The sequence below is a fragment of the Melozone crissalis genome, unplaced genomic scaffold (assembly GCF_028551555.1).
Source record: "Melozone crissalis strain CALT ecotype California unplaced genomic scaffold, PUWL_Pcris_2 ptg000045l_1, whole genome shotgun sequence".
Taxonomy (NCBI): Eukaryota; Metazoa; Chordata; class Aves; order Passeriformes; family Passerellidae; genus Melozone; species Melozone crissalis.
The window spans coordinates 14,521,029-14,535,642 of record NW_026535823.1 but is presented as its reverse complement, the minus strand read 5'-3'; the positions used below and the strand labels follow the sequence as shown (position 1 = coordinate 14,535,642).

At 44.3% G+C, this 14,614-nt stretch overlaps 1 protein-coding gene across 1 annotated transcript; it reads left to right on the top strand.

The window, feature by feature from the left end:
• The first annotated feature begins 149 nt into the window (after positions 1-149).
• MFSD14A (major facilitator superfamily domain containing 14A) lies at positions 150-14,268 on the top strand. Its single transcript, XM_054286185.1, has 12 exons — positions 150-353; positions 5,556-5,651; positions 6,679-6,741; positions 7,307-7,434; positions 8,484-8,598; positions 9,705-9,923; positions 10,216-10,329; positions 10,793-10,864; positions 11,325-11,437; positions 11,590-11,687; positions 12,204-12,364; positions 12,945-14,268. The coding sequence occupies exons 1-12, from the start codon at positions 267-269 to the stop codon at positions 13,149-13,151; spliced, it is 1,473 nt and encodes a 490-aa protein (XP_054142160.1). The 5' UTR covers positions 150-266; the 3' UTR covers positions 13,152-14,268.
• The last annotated feature ends 346 nt before the right edge of the window (positions 14,269-14,614 follow it).

The window sequence follows — 14,614 nt, the reverse complement described above, 5'->3', positions numbered from 1 at the left end:
AGCCCGCACTTCCCGGCGGTGGCGCCGCTGTCCCCGCTCGGCCCGCACTTCCCAGGGCGGGGGGAGCGCCCCGCACACGTGACCGGCGCGCGGCCAATGGCGCGATCGCGTGATGCGCAGCGCCGGCTGCGCGCGCGGTGGAGCTGCGCAAGATGGCGGCGGGCGCGTGAGGGGTGGCGGCGGCCGCGCCGGAGGGACGGAGGGAGCCGAGGCCCGAAGGGAGCCGGGAGGGGCCGCTGGTGCCGCCCCCGGGGTGCGATGGTAAAATGACCCAGGCGGGGAAGAAGAAGAAGCGCGCCGTGAATCGCAGCATCATGCTGGCCAAGAAGATCATCATTAAGGACGGCGGGACGGTGAGGCCGGGGGCGCGAGGCGGCCCGGGGGACGGCTGGCGGCGGCGGCGGGCCCCGGGTTGCGTGGCGGTGCGGGGCCGGCCCCGGACGGGCAGGGCCCGGTCCGGCGGGGGTCGGTGGGCCCGCGGGCCTTGGGCGGGCGCGCCTGTGTCGATGGCGGTGCCCTCACGGCCGCCGCAGCCCCGATGGCCGCGCTCGGCAGCCCGGGCCGGTGTCCGCGGGGCGGCTGCCCCAGAACACCTGTGAGCGCGTCGGGCCGCTTTGCTCCGCCCGTAAGCGCGGTTCGTGCCTCGTGTGGGCCGGGTTTGGGGTCTGGGAGCGACTGCAGCCTCAGGCGCCGGGCCCGGGGCACGGCGGGTCGTTAGGGCCCGAGGTGAGCGGGGCATGGCCGAGCCCACCCGCGCCGAGCGCGGCTCCCCTGAGCGCCGGGGGCGGCTGCGGGGCAGGGAGCGCTGTGCCCGCGGTGCCCCTGGCAGACAGAACCGGGAGCGGGACTGACACCAGCGCCTGAGCGGTTCCGCAAAGGGCGCCTGGGAGAGAGGCTTTGTGGTTCTTACCACTGGTTTGCTTCCTCGTAAATACATAAATTCGAAGAAGAAAGGAAGTTGTTAAGTGTTTTGGCTGCTGGAGCTTGGAGTTGGTTTGGGTGTGTTTTCTGGTTTTTTTGTAGGTTTTTTTTTTTTTTTTTTTGCATTGGTGGGTGCCATTACTTCCAATGTATCATTGCCCCTGGATTTTTTCCACTTTGTAACACCATGTAGCTTCGATGTGCCCTGTTCTAAATACATTGGCTTTATTTCAAATAAAGAGACGTCTTCACAGATTAAATTGCTGATGGCCCTTCAGTTTGTCTTTTTGGAACAATAATGGAGAAGAGACAGGTGTGAGAGTCACTGTACTTGTTCATCGAAGTGGCCGACTGGCTGGATTACTGAAGTGTTAAGAAGCAAAATTAATTCTGGTATTGGTTGTTGGTGTTTTCCTGGATGTGTTTCTGCTGTTTTTAAAGATAGAAATGTATGAGATTACCTTGTACAGATGTTAAATGCAAGTATTTTAGGTTGAGTAGTACAAGCAGAGTAAATGTCGCTCAGTGGACATGGTGCTCCATAATTTCTCTGGGAGTATCATTGATTAAGATACAGTGTGGTTCCAAGCGTCCCTAACAGCTCAACTTTAACTTCCTTTTGCCCAGAGAGGAAAAAGTATGTTACAATAACTGCATTCCGTGGTACTTTCAGTACATCATTCAGTGCCTCCAGTTTCAAAAGCTGAGTGTCAACCCCCATGAGTTCTGTATTAATGTAATTTTTGGAAATCATGTAAAAATGAGCCATAAACATTACATGAAGGTATGTAGATTGTTGTTAGGCAACAAAAACTTCCACTTGTGGTACTTTCTGCCTTCAAATAAATGTTTGGGAAAATATTTGTCTTAAATACATATTTTTAAGTTATGATGTTTGATATAAGAGTGTTCTTTATAGCGATAGCAGAAACTTAGTGCATGGAATTTTTAAATATTTGCTGGAATGTTAAGCTGGACTTCAGTGTCCTCAGCTGCTTCATTTGTTACCCAGTGTGGTGTGTGACATTGTGGGAAACAGGTACCTGGAAATGGCCCCCGTGTCTTCAGTGTTTCCCACTGGCAAACCAGTCATTAATCAAGCATCTTTGTGCAAACTTTCCAGCCTGATTGGTTTCTTTTGGAACTGTTTGACATCAGACCAAATTGTGTCAGCCAGAATGGGTAATGTACAGATGGTTAATGAGGCAGTGGCACAGGCAGAAAGAGTTTCTGATTGGAAACCAAAAAAAACCCCAAACAAGCAGAAAGGAAAACCCACCCATTGTTTCTGCAAAGCCTCTCTTCCCACTGCAGTTTCTGCTGGGTCTCCGTGACAAAAGAGTGGGTGGTGCAGGAGCTTGGGTTGCTGCTTGGTGATATTTTTGTGTTTTTCTATTTGCAGCTTTAGTAGCTGTGCCACAGAAAGAATGTGTAATGATGTGTTGTACTCAAGTGTGTGTTGTCAGATTTCACCAAAGGAGAGGCAGTAACACCAGTGATGTTGTTTCATGGAATCACAAATGGTTTGGGTTGGAAGAGACGTTAAGGATCATCTATTTCCAACCCCCTGCCATGGGCAAGGACACCTCCCATAGACCAGGCTGCTCAAAATCCTGCCTGGCCTGCCACTGAGCACTTCCAGGGGTGGGGCAGCCACAACTTCTGTTTCAACACTTCTTTTTTCCCGATAATTTTAATTTTTCCTTCCTATATGTATTCATTTTGTGTACAATGATGCATTTTTGAAGCAGGCATGAAATGAACTAGAGATTAGGGCTTCATTTGGTACTTTTTTCCTTTCCAGCAGAGGAGCTGCTGTAAGCTGTATAGTGTGTAAGCTGTGGTCTGACACACAATACCTTTGTTTCTTTTATGGTTATTCTGTTGTTGTCAGATGTGTGTTCTTGGGCTTGCCTGGCATGTACACTTTTATCAGTGGCATGAGTGACAGTGTACAGTGTTTGATTAAAGGCATCTCCTCTCTAAGCAGAGGAAGAGGCATTCTTGGAGCCCTGTTTGTGCAGCAGAGTTAGCCAGGCACAGATGTGCTCTGCTCTGGCTGCAGGTGACACAGGAGAGTTGCTGTTGCTGTGATGGGAACATCTCAGTTCCAGCTGGTTCTCACAAGGGCTCTGCATCTTTTCTTTCCAGTCTGGGGCCTTCTGCTTCGGTTGCACTTGTGCCATTGCACTGCACTGTGCTGGCCCGTTAGGAGAGCACAGGGGAGGTTTGTGGGGTACAGCAGGGCTGGGCACCCAGCACTGCACTGCACTGTGGGCTCTGAGAGCCTCAGGCTGCCACTGAAGCCTTGGGCACTGAGTGCTTGCAGTGGGTCTTGATACACTGCACTGTAACTGCTTATCCTCCCCGTGCTCTCTCGCCTCAGAAGCACCCCTGCTGCTGATGGTTGCCACCACCTTTAAAAATGAATGTAGAGGTGAGGATCTCAATGGGACTGAATGACTTCTTTTTTAATAGATAAGAACAAATAACAGTACCTGAGATAAGCGAGCACTAGCAGCAGGAAAGCAGGGAAGTTGCACCCTAGTGATCTAAGTGTCACTTTGCTTGTTACTGTCAGCGTGTTGGGAAGCTCTGTGGGATTGCTCACAGCTGGGTGCCGTGGCAGGGGCAGCAGTGAGCCGGCTGAGGCTCTAAGGGCAGCAGCAGCAGCTCCCCTGCGCAGAGCAGCCGCTGCCTTTGCTGCTGTTTGCCTTGGTGCAGGTGGCCTCGGAGCTGCCCGGAGCTGGGCACAGATGGAGTCGCTGGTGTTTGCTGGGAATGGGGTGCCCTGACCCCCACGCTGGGAGGGCTGGGATGGTTTGGGACACCTCCCTCACTGTCTGCCAGGCCTGGGGGGTCACCAGCCAGCAACGTGACAGGATCTATCAGAGTGAACCTGATTTCATGGGACTGAGTCAAACAGCTAACATTGATATTGCAGTTTGTGCAGAACTGGATGAATTTTTAACCCAAAGCTAAAATAAGGATTGTGGGTGGAAAAGGAAAGGAATTGTGGGAAGAGAGGATAATTATAGCCACTCTCTGTACCTACAAAGACTGTTAATTTACATCTTTGGGAGAGTGGGCAGAAAAACCAGCAGAAATATCAGTATGGTGTATCTGTATTTACTGAAGAGGCCTTGGGAAAGAAGAATAGCACCGTGCTGAGCTGCTTTTGTATTTCACCTTTTACAGACTGTTATGGTTACTTTTGAAAAGTATCTTATTGATTAATTAAAAATTATCTTATGATCATATTTAGTAATAGGAGTGAGTAGGCAGTGAGGTTCTCTGTATTTATTTCCTACATTTTTCTATGTTGGAAATATTGGAAGTATTACCTAACTGCAACTTAAAATTGTGTAGTATTTGAGGCTGGAATGCACCTCCAGCATCACTAATCCAACTGCCCCAGTCTCTTACCCCAGACAGGGTCAGCTGGAGCAGTTTGCTCAGGGCTGTGTCTGGTGGGGTTTGGAGCTTGGCAGCTCCACACTTCACTGATTGGCCTTTTTCAGGAAGGGTTGCTTTTCTGAGGTTCAAGTATAATTCCTTGTATTTCAGTATGTGCCTGCAGTCCTGTCACTGACGCTTCTGAGAAAAGTCTGGCTCTTGTATTTACTCGTCCATGAGCTACTTACACACTGGGATTGATAAAATCCCAGTGAGCCTTCTTGGGAGGCAGCTGAGGTCCTTATACTGTGTGTGTGCTCAGTTTAAATGCCAGGTCTGATGATGTCAGGGCCACTCTGTTAGTAACTCACCTTTGCACAAAAGCAGCAAAGCAGATATTAAGGCAGTGCTTCTAAGTTGAAAGAACATGTATGAAATTTCTGAGGAGTTATTCATGCTGCTTTCATATGAGAATAATTAGTGAACCCTATCCTTAATTTGCAAATGTTGAACTGTGGCATGTTGTTTGACAGCATTTACAGAGTCTACGAGATGAGCAGGTTTTCCCACCCATTCTCTTTTTGTTCTCTTCAAAAGCTGCTTCTGATTCTACCTAATCACTGAGAATTTCATGTTTCTTTTGTCAAATCTTTTATCTACATCTCTTCCTGCATTTGAAGCACACTAACTGATAGACCTGCACTCAGTATTTGGGAAGTGATCAGTGCTGATCCTCTGATTTGCTTCTGGTGTTGATGATTTTAGTTTCTCTCCTGGTTTAGAGCTGTGTTTTGTATGGAGCAGTGGTGCCTTTCAGTAACAGAAGTGTTTGATAGGCTGGCTAGTGGGACTTGGGATAGCTGAGTGTGAGCACTGAAACTGGATTCCATGTGGCTTTGTGTCCATGTGTACACTTTTAAGGAAAACTAACTAGTTGTCTGAAGAAGAGTCTCTTTTCCCTGTAACATCCTTGTTTCCTGAACTGGCAGTGTAAGTGGTTTATATTTTTGAGATGGCACTGAAGGATTCTGCACAGTAAGAGTAGGACACTTCAGGACATTAGCATCAAAGGGTTAAAAAAAGGAGGCTCATTACATACCAGTTAGTTTGGTAACTATTCCCAAGTTTTGAATCCTGTTTCATTGTTAACTGTTCTGTTTATAGTGTTCAAATGCATTTCTCATGACTCTTAATAGATGATCAGATATTTTAATCACCTGTCTTTTCTCTTATTTCAGCCTCAAGGAATAGGTTCACCCAGTGTCTACCATGCTGTTATCGTGATCTTCTTGGAGTTTTTTGCCTGGGGACTCCTGACAGCTCCCACTTTAGTGGTAGGTGATCCTTAGGAGCTTTTTCTCACTGTTTGGGAGGTGAGACAATTACTGCAAAGGCACTGAGCATCTTCTAAATTGCATGAAATGAAAATTACATATCACTGAGCTGCTCTGTTGTGCAAGTAAAAAGTTCTGTATTTTTAGATTGTATCAGAAATTTCATTTATTTCATTATAGCAGAGTAATGGTGTAGCACAGCTATTTACATGCAAGTCTGCTAACACTCAAGCTTACATGTAAATAGTTTCTGATTGAAACCAGTAAGGTGGTAATGAAATTATCTTTCCTTTCAAGATACCATAAAATATTGGCATATTACAAATGTAAGGACAAAAATATACTTGAAATGTGGTAACCAGTTACACCAGTCTGTTACATCAGTCAAAGCATCCCCATGATTAGTGAAACAGCCATACCAATGTGTTTGTATCAAGGTACTTTCTCATCTAGTTGGTTGCTTTTAATTTGCATTTAATTTGTGAGTGATACATGATGACAGATTGAAAGGAGTGAAGGCTTAAAAATCTCCCAAGCCAACTCCACTTTAGCCGCAGTCTTGGTGCTGCTCTGAACGCTGATGTTACCCATCAGCAGTGTCTGGGGTGTGAACTGCACATCATCCCTCTCATCTAAACACAAATCAAACTGAGACAGCTGCATTTCTGAATTCTGCTCACCAAACTGAGAGCCACTTCAGGATGGTGACATCTCTCCTTTGTTTCTCCCCAGTCCTCAATAGATGACACAGTAGCATTTGGAGAATCTTAGATAATCTTAGATAACCTAGATAATTTTCTAGGTTCTCTGTGTTTATTTATTATTTCAGGCACTGAAATCTCAAAATGCCTTCCATGCAAATTAAAAACTAGTCACATTATTTGTGGTTTGCCCTTTTTTCTTCTATTTTTCCTCTGTATTCTATGAAAAATAAAAAAATCTGCTGGGCATCATAAAGTTGGATGTATCACGAGCAATATTTGTAGTTCATATTGTGTAAATGACTGTATTCATGTTTCCTCTCCAGGTTTTGCATGAAACCTTCCCAAAACATACATTTCTAATGAATGGTCTAATTCAAGGAGTAAAGGTAAGTTGACAGAAGTTAATCACAAGTACAATTTAAAGTGAATGGTGGGAGGAATGTAGAAATAAATGCCAACTGAGAGAAACAGTCAAGAGGTTTTTCAATATGGCTTTCACAGCATGAATGAAATGGGAATAAATTACTGCTGAAAGTGCAAATGTGCCTCTTTTTACTTTTAGTAGGGTATTGCTTGGTCTGTATCTACTGTTTGGGTTCAGCAAATGAAAAGGTGGTTCCTTAATCCCAAATGATGCATGTGGTGCTGAAAGTGGGTAATTTTTCACTTGGAGTTTGTTGCTCCAGTAGACTATAAAGCACAGCTCATGAAACTGCTTGTATGAGTGGATCATCTGCATTTTGAATTTTGTGTAGCTCTGAGATGACAGATCTCAAGTTTTATGTGGTCAGACGTGGGATAGAAGATCAGTGAGGCCACACTGCCTTTGGTGCATTGCACTGTAGCCATTGGCCTGAATGGAACCAGAGCCCCGGCTGCTCTCAGGCTGTGCTGGGGTCAGCTACCCCAAGTCTGAGCTCTCAGTTCTGACTTCACGTTTTGTTCCGTCAGGGCTTGCTGTCGTTCCTCAGTGCCCCGCTCATCGGTGCCCTGTCTGATGTGTGGGGACGGAAATCCTTCTTGCTGCTAACAGTATTTTTCACCTGCGCACCAATACCACTCATGAAGATCAGCCCGTGGTTAGTAAATTGTTTCTTGCCAGATTGGCTGTTGTTTTTCAAGGTTGCTATCAATGCTTGTGTGTGTAGCATTGGGATAAAATGTTCTTTTGTGCATCATGGAAGGTTGAGGCTTTTGTATTATGTCTGTGCAAAGCTTGGGAGTACAGTCAACCTGAAGCAGCTGCCATAAGGCCAAAGGCCTTGGTCAGAATTTCAGTAGCTGCTGATTTGGATCTGTGTGCTGTAAGCCCTACACCCAGCACATCTGCCAGAGCTTGAGAGCACTGTCCAGTGAACTGTGTGGGTCTGGATGGTGGCCACAGTTCTCACTCAGCTGCCAGCCAGCGACACTGAAATCAAAACCTTGCCCAATGTGGGTGCATGACGTAACCATTTGTAAGGTACAGTGTTGCAGCACTTTTACACTTTTGTTTCTCAAGTTCTAAAATCGACCAGCTTCATACTGTGTGCACCCTGCTGACCTGGTGACTGGCTGGAACACTGCCCAGGTAGGGCAGGAGTCAGAGCCCTGGGCTTGCTCCTGAGCCAGGCTTTCCTGAGGGTGGAGCCTGCACTGACACAGGCACCCAGGCACCTCCATCAGCCTTTCCCATGTGCTCTCTGTTACACAGGCTGCTCATCCCTCTTCAGGAGGAGTTTGTTTTCTAAGTGTTCACTAAGGTTTCCAATGCCCAGTGCTAGTGTCTGTAGCATACAGATATGGCTAATGTGGAGGCCTTTCAATGACCAAGTTCTCAAAACACTGAGGTTTTTAATTTGCTTTGCCTTCTAGACCAGTTAAGTTTATTAGCTGAGCCCCTTGTTTCTCAGTAGTACTTAATCACAGCAGCTTTTTGTAGATGTTACAAAATCGTGCTGCTTGTACTTGGTGCACATCTGTGTTACACAATTCTATCAAGACACAGTGACATTGGCTTTATCCAAGATTATCTCAATAAATTGTCAAGATAGGTTGGACAAGGTGATTTACTGTTTAACTGCACTTGGATTGAATAGACTATTTGTTTCTGTTTAGTTGTTCTAATTTTTTTTTATCATGTTCGTAGGTGGTACTTCGCTGTAATCTCTGTGTCTGGAGTTTTTGCAGTGACATTTTCTGTAGTTTTTGCATATGTAGCAGACATAACCCAAGAACATGAGAGGAGCATGGCCTATGGTTTGGTATGTATTGTTTGGGCTCTTTTCCATGATATTCAGTAGTAAGCCCTTCAGTGTGTAATGCTTTTCAAAGCTGTGGCTTTGTTTCTTCTGTGGCAAGTTGATTTTAATTTGGAGTCAGTTTTTCCTGTTTAATTGTTCCTGTCATCCAGTCTCTATCTCTTGAATATTCTGCTTCTAAATGAACCAAAATGTGGCTTTGTCAAAAACTGTCATGCCTGTCTTAAGGGCTATTATCAGCCTTAACAGTGTAATTTGAGGAGCTTTAGTTCTTTTTGTATTGTTGCCCACTCTGCTACTACTCTGTCATTGTTTCAGAAGTCTCACCTTTTGTTCTGGAACTGCCATTGTGTGATACTGGACTGCCCCTGCCTGTGTCTCCCCTTCTGAGCTGCAGTTCAGAACAAACATAGCTGAGTTACTTGTCTGGTTGAAGTTCTTACAACTCTGTTATCTCTGTTTCTCTCTTATCTCCTGACAACCTGCCGGGTCCCAGGAGCCTTGACAGCCTCATGTTATTATGGATTAGCAAAATCATTTGTTGTGTTTAAGTTACAGAATCCATTACCATTCAGCAGGAAAAGCTGAAAGCAATGGATATAGAATGAAATCGTTTCTTGGTGCCTATACACATCAGGGATTGAGATGTTGAGAAAGTTCTTTCAGTTTTTAAGTTAATATCTTTCACAAGGCCAGCTGATTAACTGACAACTACTGAGTTGGATTAACTAGCATATTACATTTAATATACCCTTTATACACATGCTTTTTTTTATTTAACAGGCATTGCCTATTTCACTAATATGAAGATTAAATAAAACTCATTGCTTCCCAGAGGTATCAGCAGAATCTACAGTTAATTAAACCTAATGATGTCAGTACATGCAAGAGTGCTGTGAGCCTCACATTGCTGTCCAGTTATCAGAAAATCTTTCTTTAAAAATTGTGATTGTATAAATTGCACAGCTGCTCCCACATAGGCATAGGGAAAAGGTTACTTTTAATCACTGTGTGATACTAATGGTTAGGCTTCTGACAAGGAGGAAATGTGGGTAATAACACTACTGACTTGTCTCACTGCAAATCTTACCAGCTGTTATTTATTTCAGGTTTCAGCAACTTTTGCAGCAAGTCTGGTCACCAGCCCTGCTATCGGTGCCTACCTTGGCCGAGCGTACGGCGACAGCCTGGTGGTGGTGCTGGCTACAGCAATCGCCTTGCTGGACATTTGCTTCATCCTGGTGGCTGTGCCGGAATCGCTGCCAGAGAAGATGAGGCCAGCGTCCTGGGGAGCACCCATTTCATGGGAACAGGCTGACCCCTTTGCAGTAAGCTACTTAAATTGGGAAGATTTTGTTATTTGTAGATACTGAGCTTTGGACGCAGGCAAGAAATTGAATTTACAATAGTTCAGGCTTGCAACAGAAAGCCTTCAATTCCTTCAAGCTTGACCTTGCTTTACTGGTGATCCTTTTGCTGACAATCTTGCTAAACATACAGAAAGTTCTTTGGTGGTGCTGTATAACAACTTCATTAATTGTCAGGCTTTTCAGAGCCCAGCTAGGGATGCTGTCTGGAAATAAAGGTGCAATGTTTAGTAATTCTTTTTTCTTGCCGTAGTCCCTGAAGAAAGTCGGCCAGGACTCCATTGTGCTGCTAATCTGCATAACAGTCTTTCTTTCCTACCTCCCAGAGGCAGGCCAATATTCCAGCTTCTTCCTATACCTCAGACAGGTAATGTAACATTTTGGTATGAATTCGAGCAAAAGTAAATTTACAAGACTTAAGAAAGTTTTCAGTATTACTGAACTAATATGGAAAATAAAGATAACTCATGTAATTTAGAAGCTCCCAGCAACTGCTAAGTTGCGTTGTTGTTCTGGTTTTTTCTTTTAGACATGCAAAAAGAGAGGAAAGTGATGAATGAGTTTTAAAACAATTTCCTGTATTTTGCAATTATTTGCATTATTCTTGGACTATGAGGTTCAATATGTTAAACTGGTGTTATTTTTTGAGGGAACAATTTAATTGTTTTCTATTTATGCCCCTTTATTTTTATTTATTTGTTTGATGTAATGGAAAAGACAAGGAACTGAATAATACTGGTCTTCTGCATTGTGTGTTCCCTCACTGGGGCTTGTGACATCATGATACATGGTTTATGGTTAATAATCAAATTGCCTTTTTTTTAATATAGATAATGGGATTTTCGTCTGAAAGTGTTGCAGCATTTATAGCAGTTCTTGGGATTCTTTCCATTATTGCACAGGTGAGTTATTGCTCTGTCTGTCATTGACTTGGCAAGCTGAAAAGAAGAAAGCACTGTGGAGAATGGAGAACACTGTGGTTCCTTCCATAAATGTAACTCAGCTTTTCTGTGTCTGTTTTTTTCCTAGATCTCTAGAAATTGGTTAAGACTCTAACTTAGATGAAAACACTTGACAACAAGTGTTTGGTTCATTAAGGGAAAACTAAATCCTTTGTGCATCAAAGAGGGATGATGGTTTAATCATGTAACTTGCTAAATGCTGCCTATTTTTTTTTTTTGGTAGAGGCAAATACTGCTTTTGAAGAACACTACTTTAAAATAATATTTCTGCATGTATTTGACTTTGAGAATAAAATGTTTTCAGGTGTTGTTTTTTTAATTCATTAACTCATCAGCTTACTTGTGTTTAACCTTTAAGAATGGTGTATTTCTGACATTTTACTTTTGCCCTCTCTGTTAGACAATAGTGCTGAGTTTGCTGATGCGGTCCATTGGAAATAAGAACACCATCCTGCTGGGCCTGGGGTTCCAAATACTGCAGCTGGCCTGGTACGGCTTCGGGTCAGAGCCATGGTATGCACATTTCCCTTTGCTTGGACTGATGCAGGGCTGGTGTGCACTGCATCCCCTCTGCAAGGGTGCGAGTGCAGCAGAGCCAGCCCAGCATGCCTGCACTGCCAGGGCAGAGCTCAGCCAGGGCAGTGACTGCAGGCTGTGTTTTGCAGGATGATGTGGGCAGCGGGCGCTGTGGCTGCCATGTCCAGCATCACTTTCCCGGCGGTCAGCGCCCTGGTCTCACGAACTGCTGATGCTGACCAGCAGGGTAGGTTTGCTCCTGCTTCTTGGAATTCTAGCTGAGGAATACTGTGCAGACAGACATAATGGGGGCTGGCCTTAGTGCTCATCAGCCAGGCTGAGTCTTGGCAGGCCAGCCCAGATACCTGAGCTTAGGGCACCACATTAAATCCAAGCTGCTTGGAAGGTGCGCTGTGTGTGTACCACGTACTTCTGCTGCAGAGGGAAAACTCAACAAAGCCTTACAGTTGCAAAACATTCAGCAAACTCAATGCACTGTTCTTCACTGTTGCATGCAGTGCTCTCTCTCCTGTGTGAGACAGCGTGCATATCCCGGCCTCTGAACCAGCTTGGCATGGCAGGCACTGCCACTCGAATATATGATAATGACAGGCTCTTTGTGCCCCTTGTTTACTGCTACCCATAGTGTGACACCATTTAGAGCTTTCCTGCTTGCATTAGTTTCAAGTCAATTAAGGCATTAGAAATAGTTAATTATATATGTAGAACTACAGATAAAGAACATGTATTTTACTTTTCCCAGGTGTTGTTCAAGGGATGATTACAGGAATCCGAGGTCTGTGTAATGGTTTGGGACCAGCACTCTATGGATTTATATTCTATATATTTCACGTTGAATTGAATGAACTGCCCATGCCCGAATCGTCAGGGGGTAGCGTGGTTACACAATACCATTTACAACAGGTATGTTTCTTTTGTACTTACTGCTTCCAAAAGAAGTTAGGAAGGGCTCCTGTGCTCATCAGTTCTCCAGTTTGATGCTGTGGTACATTTTCTTAGGTTGACTGTAAATGGAGGGTGTAGAAAGAGGTTCCCAAGTCCCTCTAGGGGAGGGCTGCTTCGCTGATCTGTTTAATTGCATGCACCAGTTTCGTGTAATTTTCAAATAGCTACAGCTGACAGTCATAGACAACTGTGACCCTTGTGAGGAAAATACCTTGCGGGAAGGATGGACAGATAGCAGTGGTGAATGTTTCTGGTTTTTGTTGTCCTTCTGCTGAGGTTTTGGTTTCTTTTAAATTGAGTTTTTGGGGAAATTCAGCAGGAAGAACTTGCACTAGAAAAGAAAGTTGGCAAGCATTAGTAAGAATCATGTGCTCCCTTGTCCTAAATCTTAGGATGTAATGTTCTCTCACATTCCTTCTCAAAGCCTGCACTGTATTCACTGCTGTGTCAGGCAACAGGGCTTAAAAGTGGGTAATTAGCAATTGTAGGCTGTTAAAGTGCATGGAAAGGCTTGTTAACACTTCGTTGTTGTTTTCAGAACTCCATAATTCCTGGACCCCCATTCTTATTTGGAGCGTGCTCTGTGCTGTTGGCACTACTTGTTGCCTTGTTTATTCCTGAACATACCAACCTAAATGTAAGATCCAGCAACTGGAAGAAACACTGTGGCAGCCACGGCCATCCCCACAGCCCACAAGCTCCTGGTGAAGCTAAAGAACCATTACTGCAAGATACAAATGTATGACAGAAATCCAGGAAGACCGTTTGGACTCCTCTTTCATCAGCAGTCTGGGATACACATTCCAACTCCATCAAAATGTAATTTCTTAAGGTAATCTTAAGAAGCATCTCTCTGCATGAAATCTGTAGGAACTGAAACAGGAGCTTTCTCCAAAGATGTTGCCATGAACTAAAATCTTACTTGCTTTTATAAACAAACTGTTACATACTTGTCTCTTGCCATGAAATACTGTTACTGCTAAACTTTACATTCTTAGTTCAGAGACAAACAATAGTCAAGGCATGAGCATGTGTCCTTCTGTTTCCTTACGGTGGTGAGCTTTAATTCTAGTCATGCTACGTCTCAATGAGACAGACTGGCATCCATGTGGACCCATTCGTTTTAATGTTGTAAAATCTTGGGTCAGCTGATTCAAAGCCTTAATGTAAATGTACTTAAGTAGGGAGGTGAATTGGTATCATTTCTTTTAAAAGTCACATAGCAGGTTTTTTTTAAGTTTGTACTAATATAAAAATCACATGAGCACGCTTGCTGAACAGTAAAAGTTATTTTTATGTAAGTGCATTTACTCTTTCTATTTTTGAAGAACCGGTCGTATCAAACACTTGTTGAAATACCAAGTGGGGGTTTTGGGCCTACAGATTTTATTACTGGCTCCAAAGCTCTGCTTTCCTCTGTACCGTTTATTGAACCACTCTATTTCTGATGTTTGCATAATCATCAAGGACCTCAAAACTTGAATACACAGACTGAACTCTCTAAGCTGATAGCCTTGAATCTGTCGTGTGCTATATAGTGGCCTTTGAGGACTGTCACAAGAACCCTTTTGCATTACAGAGCTAAAGTTTTAGTCCTAAATTTTCAGGACCCTTAGTACAGAAGAGAGCTTTATACAATTACTGATGTGAATTTCTCTAAAAGTGTATATTTTTGTGTCCAGTTGTATTATTTAAGTGTTCCTTTGTATAAATTTGTGTATAAAGTATTGTATAGGTTTAAAATGTTTTCATCTTGTGGTTATTGCTTAATGCTTTTTTACCTTTGAACATTCACCATGGTTGACCAAGAGCAGGAAAAAAAATGTAAATATACTGTTAATAAAGTTGAATATTTTAATGAATTTTTAAATAATGTGAATGTCTCTTCAAACCTTAAGAGAAGTTCAGTAGTTGCATGTGTGTTATACTTCAGCAGGTGGAAAAAGTCATCTGGAGTAGTGATCCAGCCTGGAGCTGTATGTATTAGCTAAAGCAGCCCTGAGCACAGTGGAAGGGTCCCTGCTGAATAACAGCACAGCTGCCTGCAGCTGCTCCTTGTGTCCTGGGGACCAGTGGGCCAGGAGCAGCACAGATCCAAGCAAGCAGTCAGTGACTCAGAGCCAGCCTGGCCAGGGCTCCCTTTGGATTGCAGCGGCCTGGGAGGGGCTGCCACGCTCCTGTGCCAGCAGCTCCTCTGCACAGCAGGAT

Excerpts from the sequence above, each read along its gene's own strand:
- MFSD14A (XM_054286185.1), top strand. The coding sequence starts at position 267 with ATGACCCAGGCGGGGAAGAAGAAGAAGCGCGCCGTGAATCGCAGCATC. Across the intron at positions 6,742-7,306 it reads GTCTAATTCAAGGAGTAAAG|GGCTTGCTGTCGTTCCTCAG; the intron begins GTAAGTTGACAG and ends TTGTTCCGTCAG. Across the intron at positions 10,865-11,324 it reads TTCTTTCCATTATTGCACAG|ACAATAGTGCTGAGTTTGCT; the intron begins GTGAGTTATTGC and ends CCTCTCTGTTAG.